The sequence below is a fragment of the Rhamphochromis longiceps genome, linkage group LG3, assembly GCF_057381845.1.
Source record: "Rhamphochromis longiceps isolate RC_006_pf linkage group LG3, R_longiceps_female_GT1.1, whole genome shotgun sequence".
NCBI lineage: Eukaryota > Metazoa > Chordata > Actinopteri > Cichliformes > Cichlidae > Rhamphochromis > Rhamphochromis longiceps.
In genome coordinates this window covers 43,223,987-43,239,688 of record NC_140559.1, presented here as the reverse complement: position 1 = coordinate 43,239,688, position 15,702 = coordinate 43,223,987, and the positions used below count along the sequence as shown (strand labels likewise).

The 15,702-nt window shown below is 38.5% G+C and overlaps 1 protein-coding gene across 1 annotated transcript in view; it reads right to left on the bottom strand.

Moving 5' to 3' along the window:
- Positions 1-5,679: 5,679 nt before the first annotated feature.
- The window catches only part of LOC146674910 (obscurin-like), a 77,500-nt gene continuing 67,477 nt past the window's right edge, over positions 5,680-15,702 (bottom strand). The window contains exons 6-18 of the mRNA XM_085398949.1: positions 14,099-14,398; positions 12,844-13,098; positions 12,040-12,288; positions 10,718-10,837; positions 10,543-10,558; positions 10,372-10,463; positions 10,096-10,143; positions 9,314-9,329; positions 8,632-8,723; positions 8,137-8,184; positions 7,953-8,015; positions 6,324-6,363; positions 5,680-6,215 (exon numbers count right to left, since the gene is read on the bottom strand). Coding sequence (XP_085255075.1) covers positions 6,338-6,363; positions 7,953-8,015; positions 8,137-8,184; positions 8,632-8,723; positions 9,314-9,329; positions 10,096-10,143; positions 10,372-10,463; positions 10,543-10,558; positions 10,718-10,837; positions 12,040-12,288; positions 12,844-13,098; positions 14,099-14,398 — 1,325 coding nt within the window. The 3' untranslated portion in view covers positions 5,680-6,215; positions 6,324-6,337. The remainder of the gene's footprint in view (positions 6,216-6,323; positions 6,364-7,952; positions 8,016-8,136; positions 8,185-8,631; positions 8,724-9,313; positions 9,330-10,095; positions 10,144-10,371; positions 10,464-10,542; positions 10,559-10,717; positions 10,838-12,039; positions 12,289-12,843; positions 13,099-14,098; positions 14,399-15,702) is intronic.

The following is a 15,702-nucleotide window of genomic DNA, read 5'->3' as shown; positions in this document are numbered from 1 at the left end:
TAGAGCAGTGGCAGAATAATGTGCTCGTGAGTGGATATCAGGTCCTGTGGAGTACTGTGGTCTAGACAAGACAAAATGTGATGTCCACATTTGTGGACGCCACAGGTTAAATCTTGAAAGCATGCTGAGAAAATGCACAAAGCACTGCAACAAACCATTATTGAACTGTTCACTTATAACTGGACCAAGCTTCCAGTTCCTCTTTACACTTACTGAGGTTTGATAACAAGAATAAGACAACACCACATTCACACCAGAGTTTTTGAAGTGTTTTAGAGCAGTGGGTTGATGTGGATGGTGGTTTGTCCTTGTATATTATGTGCATGTGATCACAGCTCTGGGCCCTGTCCTCAGCCCTCCGTCTTCCTTCTGCTCTCTTTCAGGTTCTGTTTGTTTTCTGTGTCATTTCCTCTTTTTTCTTTTTTTAAATCTCTTTCCTTTTTCTAATTTCTTCTTCCTAATCTGGACCTCCCCACCTGTCAGCTCTGGCACTGTTACAGTAAAGATGTGTAATTTTTTTTTATTTTACTTTAGTTAATGTAGCAGTTAAAGCACAGTTTCTATAGTAAATGTTCTTCCTCATTTTAACTCTGCAGGCTGATGAAGGAAACAACAAAAGATCATTGAGGTTTGTTTCAGTGCAGAGATGGTGCACATAAGACTGCAGCTCCGTGTGAACTTGCAGTTATACAAATAACAATGTTTACACAATATTTTCCATCATTCACGTCTTTTTGAGAAGTGATCCTTCCTGTCACAGTCTGATCTACAGGTCAGAGTCTAAACACTTTCTGCATATGTTCATGGTCTCAATCATTAAACCTTTACATCTTACTGACATGTTAATATTCTAAAGTATTTTCCTCATCGGGGTATGAAGAGGACAATAAAGTGCAGTGTGCTTTAGGACCTTATGTTTGCTGGATACTGATGGCTTAAAATAAGACACTGCTACACACAAAACTGTTGTCTCAAACCACAGGCTGCATTTCCTCTTTTGTATGTGGCCGAGACGAAAATGAGGCCGTTCAGTAGATTAAAAATAAACCTGTGGCAGAACAGACAGTAACCACCAACAACCCTTCACACACATATCGGCACTGTAGCTATTCTGTATTGTCATTTTTGCGGTTTGATCTTAATACCTTTAAATTTAATACACAAACAGATGTCATGGTCCTCCAGTCCTCTCTGACTTCCTGTCAGTGCTGTTGTTGTTCCTCTCTCTCTCTCTCCTGCTGTCCTCTCCACCTGGGTGGTGCACCATTCCAGGTTCCTGCCTTTGGCCAAAGCAACTGCTGCTCATCATCCTCATCCGATGCTTAAGGTGGTGGCTGAGCTTTAGGCTTTGCTGGATTGTTGTACTTAGTTTAGTTACTGTAACCAAGACACAGAATAACTCCAGCTTTGTGTCGTTTTCATTGTAGCTGAAGTCCGGGACAAACTGTTCCTTTTCACCTCAACACGAAACGTGTAATATTTTCTCTGAATACGAGATGATTCAGTTTTTAGGGGACGGTTGGCATCTCTACTAATTAACCTTATGAACAAAATAAAGTCCAACATCAGTAACTTCATAGCACCCACCCAGCTGTAGAAACTCCATCGTGCTAGCTAGTACGCAGTACGAAAAGGTCAGCATAACGAAAATAAACTCCACCTAAACTTGGTTCATATCTGACCCAGATAGACTGCAGGTCATAACTTCTTACCCGAAGTTCAGTTCACACTTGGACCGGCGGCCGCCACGGGTCTCTGCTCCTCCTGCCTCACCTTAGTTAGTTTGTTGTCTTGTGTAGTTAGTGTGTAGTGTAGTTGTTGTTTTGTTTTGTGTGTCAGTTCTACTAGTGAACGTCACAGTTGCTGTCTTAAAGCCACCAAAGGCAGACTGCAGTGTAAATGCTGAGTGACACACCTGCTGTCAGACCTGCAGGATTTATCCCTGTGCTGTTCTCATCTGTGTTATAGTGACAGAAACTATTTTTTGGAGTTGCATAAATAATTTGTTCTCTTCTTATTTGATGCAGAACACCTGATTGTTCTGTAAACAGTTTTAAATGGTTATATAAAAAACGTCTGAGCCTTGGCTGCATTTTTAGGTAAATAGTACCATATAACTTTGTTGTTTGCAAAACTTGTGCATATTTTTTAAAAATGTACAAGTTGTATTTGCATTTCAAGTTATGAAAATGATTCATTAAACATGCTTTTGGTTTTTACAGTCAAAAATATCACTTTGTCTGAATTTAGATAAATTGTGCTGATACATTATATCAAAATGGGTAAATAACAGATTGGCAAGATAAACAGTTTTTAAAGGTGAAATATAGAGGCCGAATCAAAAGTAGTCAAAAACGGCCAGTTATACCCTGGACCCCAGAGGGTTAAAGGCTAAAAGCAAAGTTGTCACCGAGTACTGTTTATATTTGTGTGTATTGCTGCAGCTTTTTTAAGTATTAACTTGGTGCCTTTGGGTGAAATAATGGTAATATGACTGATCCATATGCTCACAAAGAATAGCCACTTGTTTCTGTGCTACCAAAAGTTCCCCGGCTTTCATTCAAAATGTGTTTATCATCAGCACCGACACATTAAACTACTTAAACATTATAAATGTGTTCAAGCTCACACTGAGGCCTGTGGGGCACAATCAGCCACTGAGACAGTTCACACATTTATATGTATTTGTATATGGATATTTCATACTTTAAGGGTGCCTGTTTATTTAAGGAAGATGAACAAAGTACATTGGAATTGTACATAATAATATCATAGATGATAAATTAAATAGATTTTAAGTAGATGCTTGTGCATTCTTAAAGTCTCATATGTTGAATTGAACCATGTGATCTGTTCAAAGCCTCCCAGTCAGTGCTGTTCTCCATGACTGTCTGACTGTACATGATGTTATCAGCACAAACACTTTAAAGGTGATCATTTAGGACTTCAGCAATAATACAGACAGCAATGTAGTTAGCAACAAAACAGTTAGTTTTAATGGGAATTAACTTAAAAAACAAACAAACATCAGTCTCCTATTTTCTATCACACAGGAAAGAAGCATCAATATCTGATAAGGCGTATTTATTTATTTATTTTTTATTTATTTTTTTTTGGGGGGGGGGGGGGGGGGGGGGTTCAACAGGAGAAGAATATCTCTAACAAGTTTTGTTCACATCTTAATTTTTAAGTGAAATGTGCATTTTGAGTTTATACACCATGTATATAAGGCGACCGTCCTTTTGCAGTATTTTTGTGTACTGCGTTTTTCTGTCTTAACAAAAGGGGAACAGATGTGTTTAAGTTCACCCAGGATGATTTGTTTTCATTTTCACATGGTCTTACTGAGGTAATGCGAAAAGACTATGTGCACCTTAGCATATGCTACTTCCGGTGGCACCCAAAATGCACACAGATGGAAGCAAAAGGTGAACTTAAATACAGCTTTAATGCTGGACGACAAAACAGAAAACTGGCTGAAGTAAAATACAAAATAAACTTACACAGGCAGACAGAACACACAACATGAATGAGGGTAGATCGCAACACTTTTGCACTTTTGCAAATATGTAATGTCCTGATAAATCGAGCAGATATTTGAAGTTTACACAGCTACATTCTCGACTGAAAATATCTTAAACATTTATTTTGTGACCAAGAAAGAGTAATATTAAAACAAAGTAGCTGCCGCCATTGTTGGAAACTAGAATTGGCTGGGCCGCGCTATGAATTCTGGGTTAGATCGGGCCACAAAGAATACACCCGACCCATCCTTCCAATCTAGGGAAAAGGACACATTCGGAGGAGTCTTCGAGGTTGGACAGTCTTCGTTGCGTTGCTGTAACGTTATCTTCCTACAAATGCAGCCTGCAAAGGATGCAGCCCCTGAATTTGGACACAGCTACGATACTGGAGACGGCTTCTTCTTGTTTTTGTGTTGAACACTAGCTGACCTGATCGTGACTAGTCAACGAATCGTGGCAACCCCAGTTGTTATTATTGGATGACTCTACACAGGTTTAGCTGAGAGGTCGGTGACAGAAAGTGATTATAGGGTTGTAGCTTACACCGTCCCGATCATTGTGTTCTTATTTCTTAGAGCAAAAGAAGTGTCAGTCTGGACAAATGAACAGAAAAACTAAACAGAGGCAGATTCTGTTGGCATTGATATTTTTTATATTGTCATTTGTGCTAAAATATATAGATATAGAATCATCGCCTTTATCTGTCCTAATATGGCTATAATTATGAAGAAATCAGACAGTCAGAGGATTTATTTTCAACCTTCTACTATTTCCTTTATCTGTGTCTGTGCTGACAAAATGTGCTTTCTTTATTTAGAGTGCAGCTTAGTCCAGAGATGAGCTATGTTATACATTAGGAAAGCACCATGTTCTGTTTCTTCTAAAGTGCAAGACTTCACACCTTTAAATGTTTGTTTGAGACATGACTTATTACAAGTTCCTGTTTTTATAGTTTAGCAAAGTGCTTGTTTCTGCTTTTCTGCATACCTCATACACACGGTTTAAGTTCATTGAAAGGTCGCGTGTCTATGTATGGTATAGCTGGAAACACACACACGCGTGCACACACACACACACACACACGCGTGCACACACACACGCACATGCAGTCTGAGCAGAAGAAAAGCTGCTCTGGAAACATGAGCAACAGTTTGACAGGTGACCAGAAAGATGGTGAAGCTCAGCAAACACGAAGCAATTTGATACCAGAACAAAAGAGAAATGTCTCCCAAGAACAGCAACGACTTCACAGTTTAAAGAAGAGCGATGATTCATAACCATCAAAGAGCAACTCAGAGGATAAACAGAAGAAAAGTGATTTGATTGAGAGGAGAGTGATTCTCAGAGACGGTCACTGAACAGGAGACGTGACGACTTTCAGGACGCCTCACTGACATTCATTGATGCAGATGATGATTTGACTGTGACTAACCCGAAGATAACAGTTATATTTGTTACCATTTAAGATATTTTGACTCTAAATGATGTATTTTTTATTATCGTAAAGCATTTCTAAAACCAGTAACACTGAGATTTTATTCACTTCTGTCTGTAGTTTTGTGTCATGGTCACAAGTCTGTGAAAACAAAGTGAGTGTAATCTCTAAGAGTTCAAACTTAAGTGCAAATTAAAATATTTTGATGAAAATAAAACCATCAGAAATGTTTACATGAACCAAATCACAAAAACTGGAAGATGGAGGATGGAAAACATGGAAAACAATCAGGTACTGAGCAGAATTAATATGTGGAAATGTCACATCAGGTGTTCAGCATTAAAGGGGACATGAAACACTACATGTATAAATGCTGATGTACATCATGGAGCCCAGCTCTCAAAAACTGACACAGATGTAACTCTGACTGTGAGGCTTAATTTAAGAAATAAGTGCTTAGAGTTATAAAAAGATGTTCAGCGCCATCTTCTGTCAGTACAGAGCATCACATCACCAGGTCAGTTGGTTCGTTTCAGTCAAAAGACTCACATCAGTTTATGTTAAGTAACTAATAGCAGAACCAATAACTCAGTGAAAATAAGGACACTTAAACTAAACATCAGTTTAATGGGGTCACTGTTGTGCTGCTGTCAGCTGCAACAATGAGTTTTATGTTAAAACGGAGGATATACTGTCTGCTTTCACCGTCTGTCTATTTAGCAGTAAGAGGTTCTGCGTTGTTTGGTTAGCTGCACTGACACAGGAAAATCCAGCTGTTAGCTGTAATGTTCAGGTCTGTGAAGCACTTTATGAACGAGGACTTCATGAAGGAGAGTCTGTTTGACATGTTTTGTGAACTTTAAGTTCTTATTTCTTGAATCCAGTTTCACAGACAGTTACATCTGAGTCAGTGTTTGAGAGCAGGGCTCTAAGATGTAAATTATCGTTCATACATGTGGTGTTTTTTAACGTCCACTATAAAGGACAAATGTAATTTCATGCATTTGAACCTGTTTTACATACAAGAACATGTTTGAGTAAATATTTAACTATTTTTCATGTAGAACCACTTAACAGTGTCCCAGCTGTAGATCTTCTGTCGTGAGCTGAGAGAAGAAGTGTTTCTATAATCTGCTGCAGAGGACTGTGGAAATGTTTGCTGCATAAATCAGCAGCTACAAACACTGAGAACCTGCCTGGATATCAGCATAAGGACGTGTGTGAGGGGTCACTGGCTGCCCCTGTGTCTGTCCCACCTGTGTTGGAGAACAATAAGGTTTATTATAAAAGCATTGTCTCCCCTTGATGCAAAGTGAAGTTCTGTTTTGTGTTTGAGTCTTTACAGGTGTGTAATGTTACTGTACCTTATAGGATTTGTTTAGAAGGCGGAGACAGACTCTGTATCTGTGTGGACGAGGAAATCATCTGGTTTTACTTTCATGTAAACATCTGGCCTCAGACACATAACTTATCATTTGTAATTTGTTCTGTGTTGTAAAGATTTTTTTTAAAACATGTGAAGCTGAAACACTTCTCTATCTTCTTCTGTATCAGTAAAAAAACATTAAGACCTCTCCTGGGAGCTGACAGTGACTTGAAAAAGTATCATACCCTTTGAACGTTTACACATTTTGTCACCTTACAACCACCAACTTAAATGTTTTTATTAGGATGTTCTGTGATAGACCAACACAAATAGTGCAGAACTGTGAAGTGGTATGAAAATGATACATGGATTTCAAAATTTTAAGCAAATAAAACTCTGAAAAGTGTGGCATGCATTTGTTTTCAACCCACCTTCATCAATACTTTGTAGAGACACTGCTCGCTGCATTTACAGCTGCAAGTCTTTACCAGCTTTGCACATCTACAGACTGAAATGTTTGACAATTATTTGTTGCAAAATGGCTCAAGCTCAGCCAGACTGTGAACAGCAATTTTTCAAGTCTTGCCACAGATGCTCAGTGGGATTTAGGTCTGGACTTTGACTGAGCCATTCTAACACAAGAATATTCTTTGATCTAAACCAGGGGTCGGCTGGTGTCCTGCAGGTTTTAGAGATCACCCTGGGTTTGCAGTTGTAGCATGCTTTTTCCATTTTTGGATGATGGATTGAACAATACTCCTTGAGATGTTCAAAGCTTGGGATATTTTTTTTATTACCTAACCCTGCTTTAAACTTATCTCCAACTTTATCCCTGACCTGTCTGGTGAGTTCCTTGGTCATCATGATGCTGTTTGTTCACTAATGTTCTCTAACAAACCACTGAGGCCTCCACAGAGCAGCTAAATAGGTGACTTCTGAAGGTAAATGAATGCACTGGATTTTAATGAGGGATATCAGAGTACAGGTGGCTGAAAACAAATGCACGCCACACTTTTTAAAACCATGTATCATTTTCATACCACTTCACAATTATGTGCTACGTTGTGTTGGTCTATCAGAGAAAATCTCAGTTTAAAAAAGGTGTCAAAATGTGTAGAAGTTCAACAGGTATGAATACTTAAGCTCATGTAAGCTCATGCTTTGTTCAGTTTGATCAGAAATATCCAAGTGACCAGTTTAATGTTGAAGGAAGTGATCAGAGTAAAATACAGCTTTATTATCCACTTAGCTTTGGTTCAGACTAATAATTGGTTCTTAGTGCAGTGGCACTTTGATATCACTGTAATGTGTTGTCATGCTAATAATGCCAGTAATAGATTACTTTGGCTTGTACAGTAAACATGTAGCTTGCAAAGAACAACGAACATGTGTTTTTATTCTTCATTTGTTTGGTGTTTAACTGTTTTCCCATCTCACTAAATACACAGATTTAAAAAGGTGAAAAGAACAAAATAATACATTTGAATAAATGTCTGTTTCCTAACATGAGAAAAATGCCGCCGGACCTAACTTATATTAATAAGTCCACCCAAAATGAATTTCATACTAATTAAAAATCTTTCCAAACCAGGTTTTCTTTTTATAAAATTAACTTTGGTGTACTCACTCTCAGTTCTAAGATCTTTAAACTCAATAAGAGAGGAGGTGATGTCATCGTATTCATCTGATCCTGAAATGTTCATATTTTTATTTACAGGATTGTTAAAACATATCACATGAAATTAGATTCATTAAATTAAAAATAAGTTTAATCTCTAACTGCTCTGTGCTTTTCAGCACATATACTGTACCATTTCTGTTTTTCACTTGTGTGACTGATTCATAGAGGTCAGCAGTACCTAAAGAAAAAAACAAGCCAGGCTCACATTAATCATTTTATTACAGTTACACTAAAGATCAGAGCAAAAACAGAAACACTGTGTGAGTCAAAACCAGGACTGTAAGATCTTTAAATGTTATTTAAAAAACTGCTGAACACAAACTGAACCTGATAAATGTTCGTGTTAATGGAGGTTTAATAAAAGTCAGTATCCATCCATCCATTCGCTTCTGCTTATCCTTTTCAGGGGCGCTGGAGTCTATCCCAGCTGTCATAGGTCGAGAGGCAGGCTACATCCTGGACAGGTCGCCAGTCTGTCGCAGGGCTCACACACAGGGACAGACAACCATTCGTGCTCACATTCACTCCCACATTCACACCTATGGGCAATTTAGATTGATCAATTAGCCTTTCCCCACTAAAAGTCAATATAAATAATGATAATAAAGATGGTTTAAATACTGACCATGCTGAAGAGAGCCGTACACATGAGTTTCATTCTGGTTGACTCCATGATTTGTGGAGGAGCCCGGACTGTGACTCTCAGACTGGATCGACCTAAAACAGGAAATAAACACAATTGTCATGGTCCTCGGTCTTTTGACCCAACGGTTTGTGTTTTTCATTATTATGATATTGTGTTTGTTCTGATTGTGTACTGGGGTTTAGACTTTTTAGTTCCTAGAGTTTGGTTTCTGTGTTTCCTCTGTTTAGTGTCTGTACCGTGTCTCTGTGCATTTCCTGTTTTATTGTGAAGATCCATGTCTTCTGTTAGTGTGTTCAGATTATGTTTTCCCCTGTCTCGTCAGTTCAATTTGGTTCAGCTGTGTCTGCCTCCTGTTTGCTATTCCACGTTTCCCTCTGTGTGTATTTATAGTGTGTGTCCTCGTGTGCTTGTTGCTGGTTCGTCCGTGTTCTTTCCCTGCATCATTCTGTGTCGTCCCCCGTGTCTCCCTGCATCATCATTTTGCCTTTGCTGTTTCTGTTTGTTTCACCACTTCATGAATAAAACTCATTTGCATCTCAGCTGCCTGCATCTTAGGTCCTAATTCTCAGCCTCCACTCATCTGCCACGGCAGACCTGACAACAATAAACTCAAAAGTAACTGATGTTTGTTTAAAATAATAATAAAAAGTATTTTACCAACCTGGTGAAGCAGGAATCTGTAAGATAAGATAAGAATACTTTATTAATCTCAGAGGAAACCAAGCGGTCACAGTGGCTCAAAGACAGTAAGAACAGTAACTGACTAAACTAAATAATATAATATATCACAAAGTATGAATAATAATGCACACCACAAAAAGTAGAGAATTTCAATTCTGTTGTACCAGCTGCAAATGGAAGCATTTCATCGTGTAGTCGATGGATGTTAGTAGCAGCAGGTATAGAGTATTGCACATTGAGATATTTACAGACACCAGTGTGTGCATGTGTGCTTTCACATGATGATGTATGTTGTAGAGTCTGACAGCAGCTGGAAGGAAAGATCTCCTAAATCTCTCCTTCACACTGTGGGTGCAGCAGCCTGTCACTGCAGGAGCTGCTCAGTGCTGTCAGAGTGACCTGCGTGGGGTGGGAGGTGTTATCTAACAGGGGTTACAGCTGAGCCACCATCCTGTCACTGACTACCTCCACTGGGTCATGAGGACGTCCCAGAACAGAGCTGGTCTTCTTCATCAGACTGTTCAGATTCTTTCAATTACAATTATTATGTTTAAATGTTTCACTGATATTTTGTGTCATCAGATCAGAATGAATGTTTGAATAATTAAAGTGAATGTAGTAAATAAACTCTGTAAAACTATCCTGAAATGTTCATATTTTATTTACAGGTTTGTAAAAACATGTCACATGAAATTAGTTTCATTAAATCCAAAACAAGTTTCATCTCTAACTGCTCTGTGATTTTCAGCACATATACTGTACCATTTCTGTTTGTCACTTGTGTGACTGATTCATAGACGTCAGCAGTACCTAAAGAAAAAACAAGCCAGGCTCACATTAATCATTTTATCACAGTTACACTAAAGATCAGAGCAAACACAGAAACACTGTGTGAGTCAAAACCAGGACTGTAAGATCTTTAAATGTTCTTTGAAAAACTCGTGAACTCAAACTGAACCTATTAAATGTTCATGCTAATGGAGGTTTAATAAAAGTAAATATTAATAATGATAATAAAGACTGTTTTTCAATGCTGACCATGTTGAAGAGAGCCGTACACATGAGTTTCATTCTGGTTGACTCCATGATTTGTGGAGGAGCCCGGACTGTGACTCTCAGACTGGATCGACCTAAAACATGAAATAAACACAATAAACTCAAAAGTAACTGATGTTTGTTTAAAATAATAATAAAAAGTATTTTACCAACCTGGTGAAGCAGGAATCTGTGAAAGAGACAAATGTTATTACACATGTTTGTCATGTATAAATTGTTCCACTGATATTTTGTGTCATGAGATCAGAATACATGTATATGTATGAATAATTAAAGTGTATGTAGTAAATAAACTCTCTAATACAGCATGAAAAGAAGAGGCTCTTACACTTGGACTGTCTGCAGCGATACAACAAGAGCAGGAGAATAATAATGAGAGAGACTCCACAAACCAGTCCAACCATCAACCACACAGGAGATGAAGAGCTGTCAGCTCCTGACATAGTTACTGCAACAACAAACAATAATTAATTATTAATAAAGTGTAAAAGAAGAACTCTGAGAGCACAAATCTCTGCTACGGCAGCTCACTCTGTTGACAGCATTTACTTTTAAAGGAACAATATTGTATTTTCAGTGTATTTATTTTGTTTTATTTGTACTGTGAGAAGTTTGTAGTTCAGTAAAAATAAGTCCAAAGGCAGATTTGTTTCAACATGACAACAAGAGTAGATGTGAAATGTAAAAGTGAGGTCAGAGGTCAAACAAATTATAATTTAAATCTTTATACAGTATTTTCTATATGTTGACAAGACACAACACCTTTGTAAGAATCATAGTTTCTGTGTTATAAGGATTTCTTTTTAGTCATAAAGTTGACCTTGAAGACCTCGGTGGCTGTAGCCAAATGTTAATGGATAGTTAACATGACTGCAGCTCGTCAGTGAGGTAACCAGGCAGGTCTGCTGGGATCCTTTCTAGGAAAATAAGGTTTGTATGCTAACAGATTTTCCCCTTGTTTCAGTTTCTTCCTGCTTCAAGATTCGTTTTCATGCCATCATTCACCTCCAGTCAGACGCCTGCCACCTTGTATCATTACCCCCCTATTCACCACCACCGCTGCCCCCCTCAGAGCCTCTTCGTCACTTGCCTGCCTGCCCATCGTTCAACAGTTTCCACAGACCTCTGCTTTATCCTTTACCCCCAGCTAGTCTGGACTCCAAGTAAGGCATTGTTGCAGCCACACTCTCTGTCTTGTCACATTCCCTCTCAGATTTCCTGCCCTAACTGCTCTCTCCTCTCCCACAGATCTGCCGCCCTCACACTGTTATGTCCGCTCCTCTGGCCTGTCTCTCTCACCTCAGTTAAGATGTTTTTGTAGGACTCGCTCATTAATTTTAAGTTCATTTATGTTTTGTTCTTGTTGACTGAGTCAAAGCTCACAATCTGTTGTGTTAAATAAATTATCCTTTGTTTGATAAAGAAACTTTCACTCATTACTTCCTCTGCTGTTTTCACCTGAGTCCCACACATGAGTCCTGAACCACAACAATATTAAACCTGACAATATAGAGATATTATATAATAGTTTTATAAAAGTTCTGACAAAATAGATCCAGGTGGCTTCAAACATTAAAAGAGATAATATGATGTTATTTCTCAGTCATGAAACTCATTTACAGAAAGACACACTGTTTTGATCCTGCTCACCTTTAACTGACATCCAGCTCTGTGCTGACTCTCTTCCTGAGTACTGACACTTGTAGAAACCTTCATCAGACTTTGACACTGCAGAGATCTTCAGCTCCCCTCGGGGATCATTTTGAATAAGTTTGTCATTGTGATAGAAAAACACATTGGAAAGTATTTTTTGTGTTCTCAAACTGCAGCTCAGACTAACAGAAGCTCCCTCAGTCACAGGATGAACAGGACTCACCAGGATAGGACCATTACCATCATCTGTGAAACAATCACACACAATTGTTTCAGTCAGACCAGCTGGTGCACACTTTTAGAAAAAGCTGTGAGTCGTGTCTCATGATCTACATGCAGACCTGGTTTTCTGAGTGATTATGAGGACTGGAAATATAGTTGGGATGTTCCCTGCAGGAGTCAAATTACTGACAGTAACATTATTGAATGGTTGAAGGTGAAATTGTAAATGTTTGTATGTTTGTGTTATTTTGCATGACGTGTTTCCCAAATTTCTCCCTATTGAGATATTAAAGGTTCATCTAATGTGACGACAGAGATGTTGAGCTTTGTTGAGTTTTATTCTGACAGAGAAAAAAAAATACTGTTGGCAAATTATGACAAACTGGATTATGAACGGATGAAGAGAAATTAGACCAACATCCAAGAATATTTTGATGCTTCGTTGCCTGAAATTGTCTGAAATTCTCATTTTTGTTTGTGTTGCCACATAGAATTACTTCACATAGAGCAAAGCTGAGACAAATGTTCATGTGACGTCTAAATCATTCAGATCCAAGAAGTAAATGTATAATAACATACTCTGTACAGTGATGTTGACTGCACTGCTGAACTCTCCTGATCCAGACTCACACCAGTACACTCCAGTATCTGACTTTGATGTGTGGATGTTACATGTGGATCCAGTCATTCTCCTACAGTCAGAGAGTCGGCCATCAGAGAACTTCCTCACTCTCCACTCAGTGAAGTTTCCCTCACAGGTCAGTGAGACAGAGTCAGAGGTGAAGTGTTGCACTCTGTCAGGACTCACTGTGAGAGACGCTGCTGAATGAACATCTGGAAACAACATGCAGTGAAGAGACAAAGCTCACAGATGTTAGGATTCAAAATATCACAGTGAGAATATTTGTTTGTTTGAAGCTTTTGTTTTGAAGATCAAATTTAATAGTTCAATGTGATAAAGTGTTTGTTTGGTGAGACAACACTGAGTCTGACAACAAGCCCTGAATCACACAGACAGTCAAATCAATGGAAAACAAAGGAGCCGAATACTGACATGTTTAAGATGATCTAACCCACATGCTTTATCTGCTGGCAGCTCATGTAGAGCTTGGTACACGTCATGTGACATCATGAGCTTTGAGTCATCACTCTCAGCATCATCCACCTGATACAGATCACTCTGAACACACTTCAGTCATTTGCTGTAATGCTTCTGCCATAATTCTGTGATATTGTCTGTTTCACAGATTCCTTCTACAGTGAGATATTTTGCAGCAGCAGCAGGACCAAAACTAAAAACCTTTGAAGTATATTTTAAATGAACAATAACAGCAGCTGTTATTTGTGACGTCTTCTTCTAGCGTCCATCTGTAGTCAGTGTTTCTCTTGTATTTGTCAGAGCTGTTAACCTGCCTGCTGACATCTTTGTTTCTTTATTAACTATATTTGACTTTTTTATCTGAGCACCTACCTGAGCACTAAACAAAGAGTCTTAACTGTGTAAATCCTGTCTGTGCACTAAGTAAAAATAATCAGTACAAACAGAAACATGAGTTTAAATATCAAAACATTTAAAATCTCATAGATGTCTTTTGTTTTTCATGTTATCACATTAAATAAAAACTGAAAAATAAGAAAAGGAAACGAAGAAATTCAGTTTGGTTTGATCACAGAGAGAACGGAAAACATTCAGTTCAGTTCTTCTTTTGGGAAGTTTTAATATAAACGGAGATAAATGGTTGTCATGGAGATGAGATTTTAATGGTCTAAATCCTGGTGAATAAAAATGATGAGCTAACATGAGGTCATTGAAAGGACAGAGAAACAAACTGACCTGCAGACCAGACAAACTTTGGTTGACTGTGATCAGTGTGATACTCTGGGTCTCCTCTTCCAGCTCTGCACACATATCCTGCTGTGTGTGTCTGTCCATGAATGATGTAGGAGTCCTGTGCAGTCCCACTGCCATCAGGTAGCAGCTCATAACTGGAGGATTCCTCTGATAGATCAGGAACAGCTTTATACCAGTAGAAGCTCCATCCTGCAGACGGATGTTCAACCTCACAGTTCAGAGTTACTGAGGCTCCAGGACTCAGCCATGATGGAGACACAGTGAGGACAGGACGGGGTTCATCTGTTCAACAAAGATTTTCTCTCAGTGAACATGTAGTACAGTCTCTGAACAGTGAGCTCAGTTTATACAAAGAATAATAATCTCAGTCTATATGAACAGAAACACATTTTACAAAGTGTTCAAACAGCTTAAAGCAAACATGACTTACTGTCAGAAACTGTCAGTGTGACTGAATCACTCCACTCTGTTGTTTTATTCTGTGAACTTTTCATTCTGCCCTTACAGCGATAGTTTCCACTGTTCACTGATGAAGCAGAAATAATCCTGTATTCATTTTGATTTGGAGGTTTTCTGATGCTGTTTTTTACCCACTCATAATCCCACTCAGTGTCTCCTCCATGGATCTCACATCTGACAGTGATCGTCTCTCCTCCGTATATCTCAGACCAGTTTGGATACAGAGTCACAACAGGTCTGATTGAGACTGTTAATGTTCAGGAAAGTACAATAAAAACACATGAATGACAAAAGGTTCAGTTACCATCAGATGTAGTGCTTTGTGGGAAATTTAAAGTTTGAACTCACCAATTTTGTCAATCCAGGCTGACTCACTGTCCTCTGTGTAGTAAACTGGTTCTCCTCTTCCTCCTCTGCAGCTGTAGAGTCCTCCCTCTGAGACACTGATTTGTCCATTTGTCACAGGTTGATAAGATTTCCCATCTCTGTACCAGTAGTATTTCCATCCAGATGATGATGATGGGTTCACAGAGCAGGTCAGGGTCACACTGCCCCCTACTGGAACAGCTGTCCTATAAGCTCTCAGTTCAGCCTTTGGTTTCGCTGCAGTTCAGTTTAGAACAAGAACATAAAAGTAAAAATGACTGAATCAGAACAATTTAAAGATGGAAATAAGTAAATGATCAAATATCATGAAACCCTAGTTAAGATGAAACAAACTGTGTCACACATAATATTCTGTATTTCTGTTTTGATCAGCACAGTGTTAGTTTTTTATATTTGCCTTTGCTAAAATTACACAAGTACAGCAGCAACAGAAAGGCTGAAAAACAAAAGAGTGAAGGTTTCACAATTGTTGAAACAAAGTTCAGAGCTCAAACTGACTGAAATGCTGTGGAAGAACCTAGAGAGCGATACATAAACACATCCCTACAAACTTAAATGACAGTGGGCCAAAATACGACTGCTGTTACTGCTGCGAGACAATAGAGCAAAGTGGGGCAGGAGAATGGCAATAGAGCGTATAACACTATCTAAGCTGTACTATCAACTATAAATAAAGAAAATAAATAAGTACAAAAAACAAACAAACAAAAAAAAAACGGCGACTGGATCTGATTGTATTT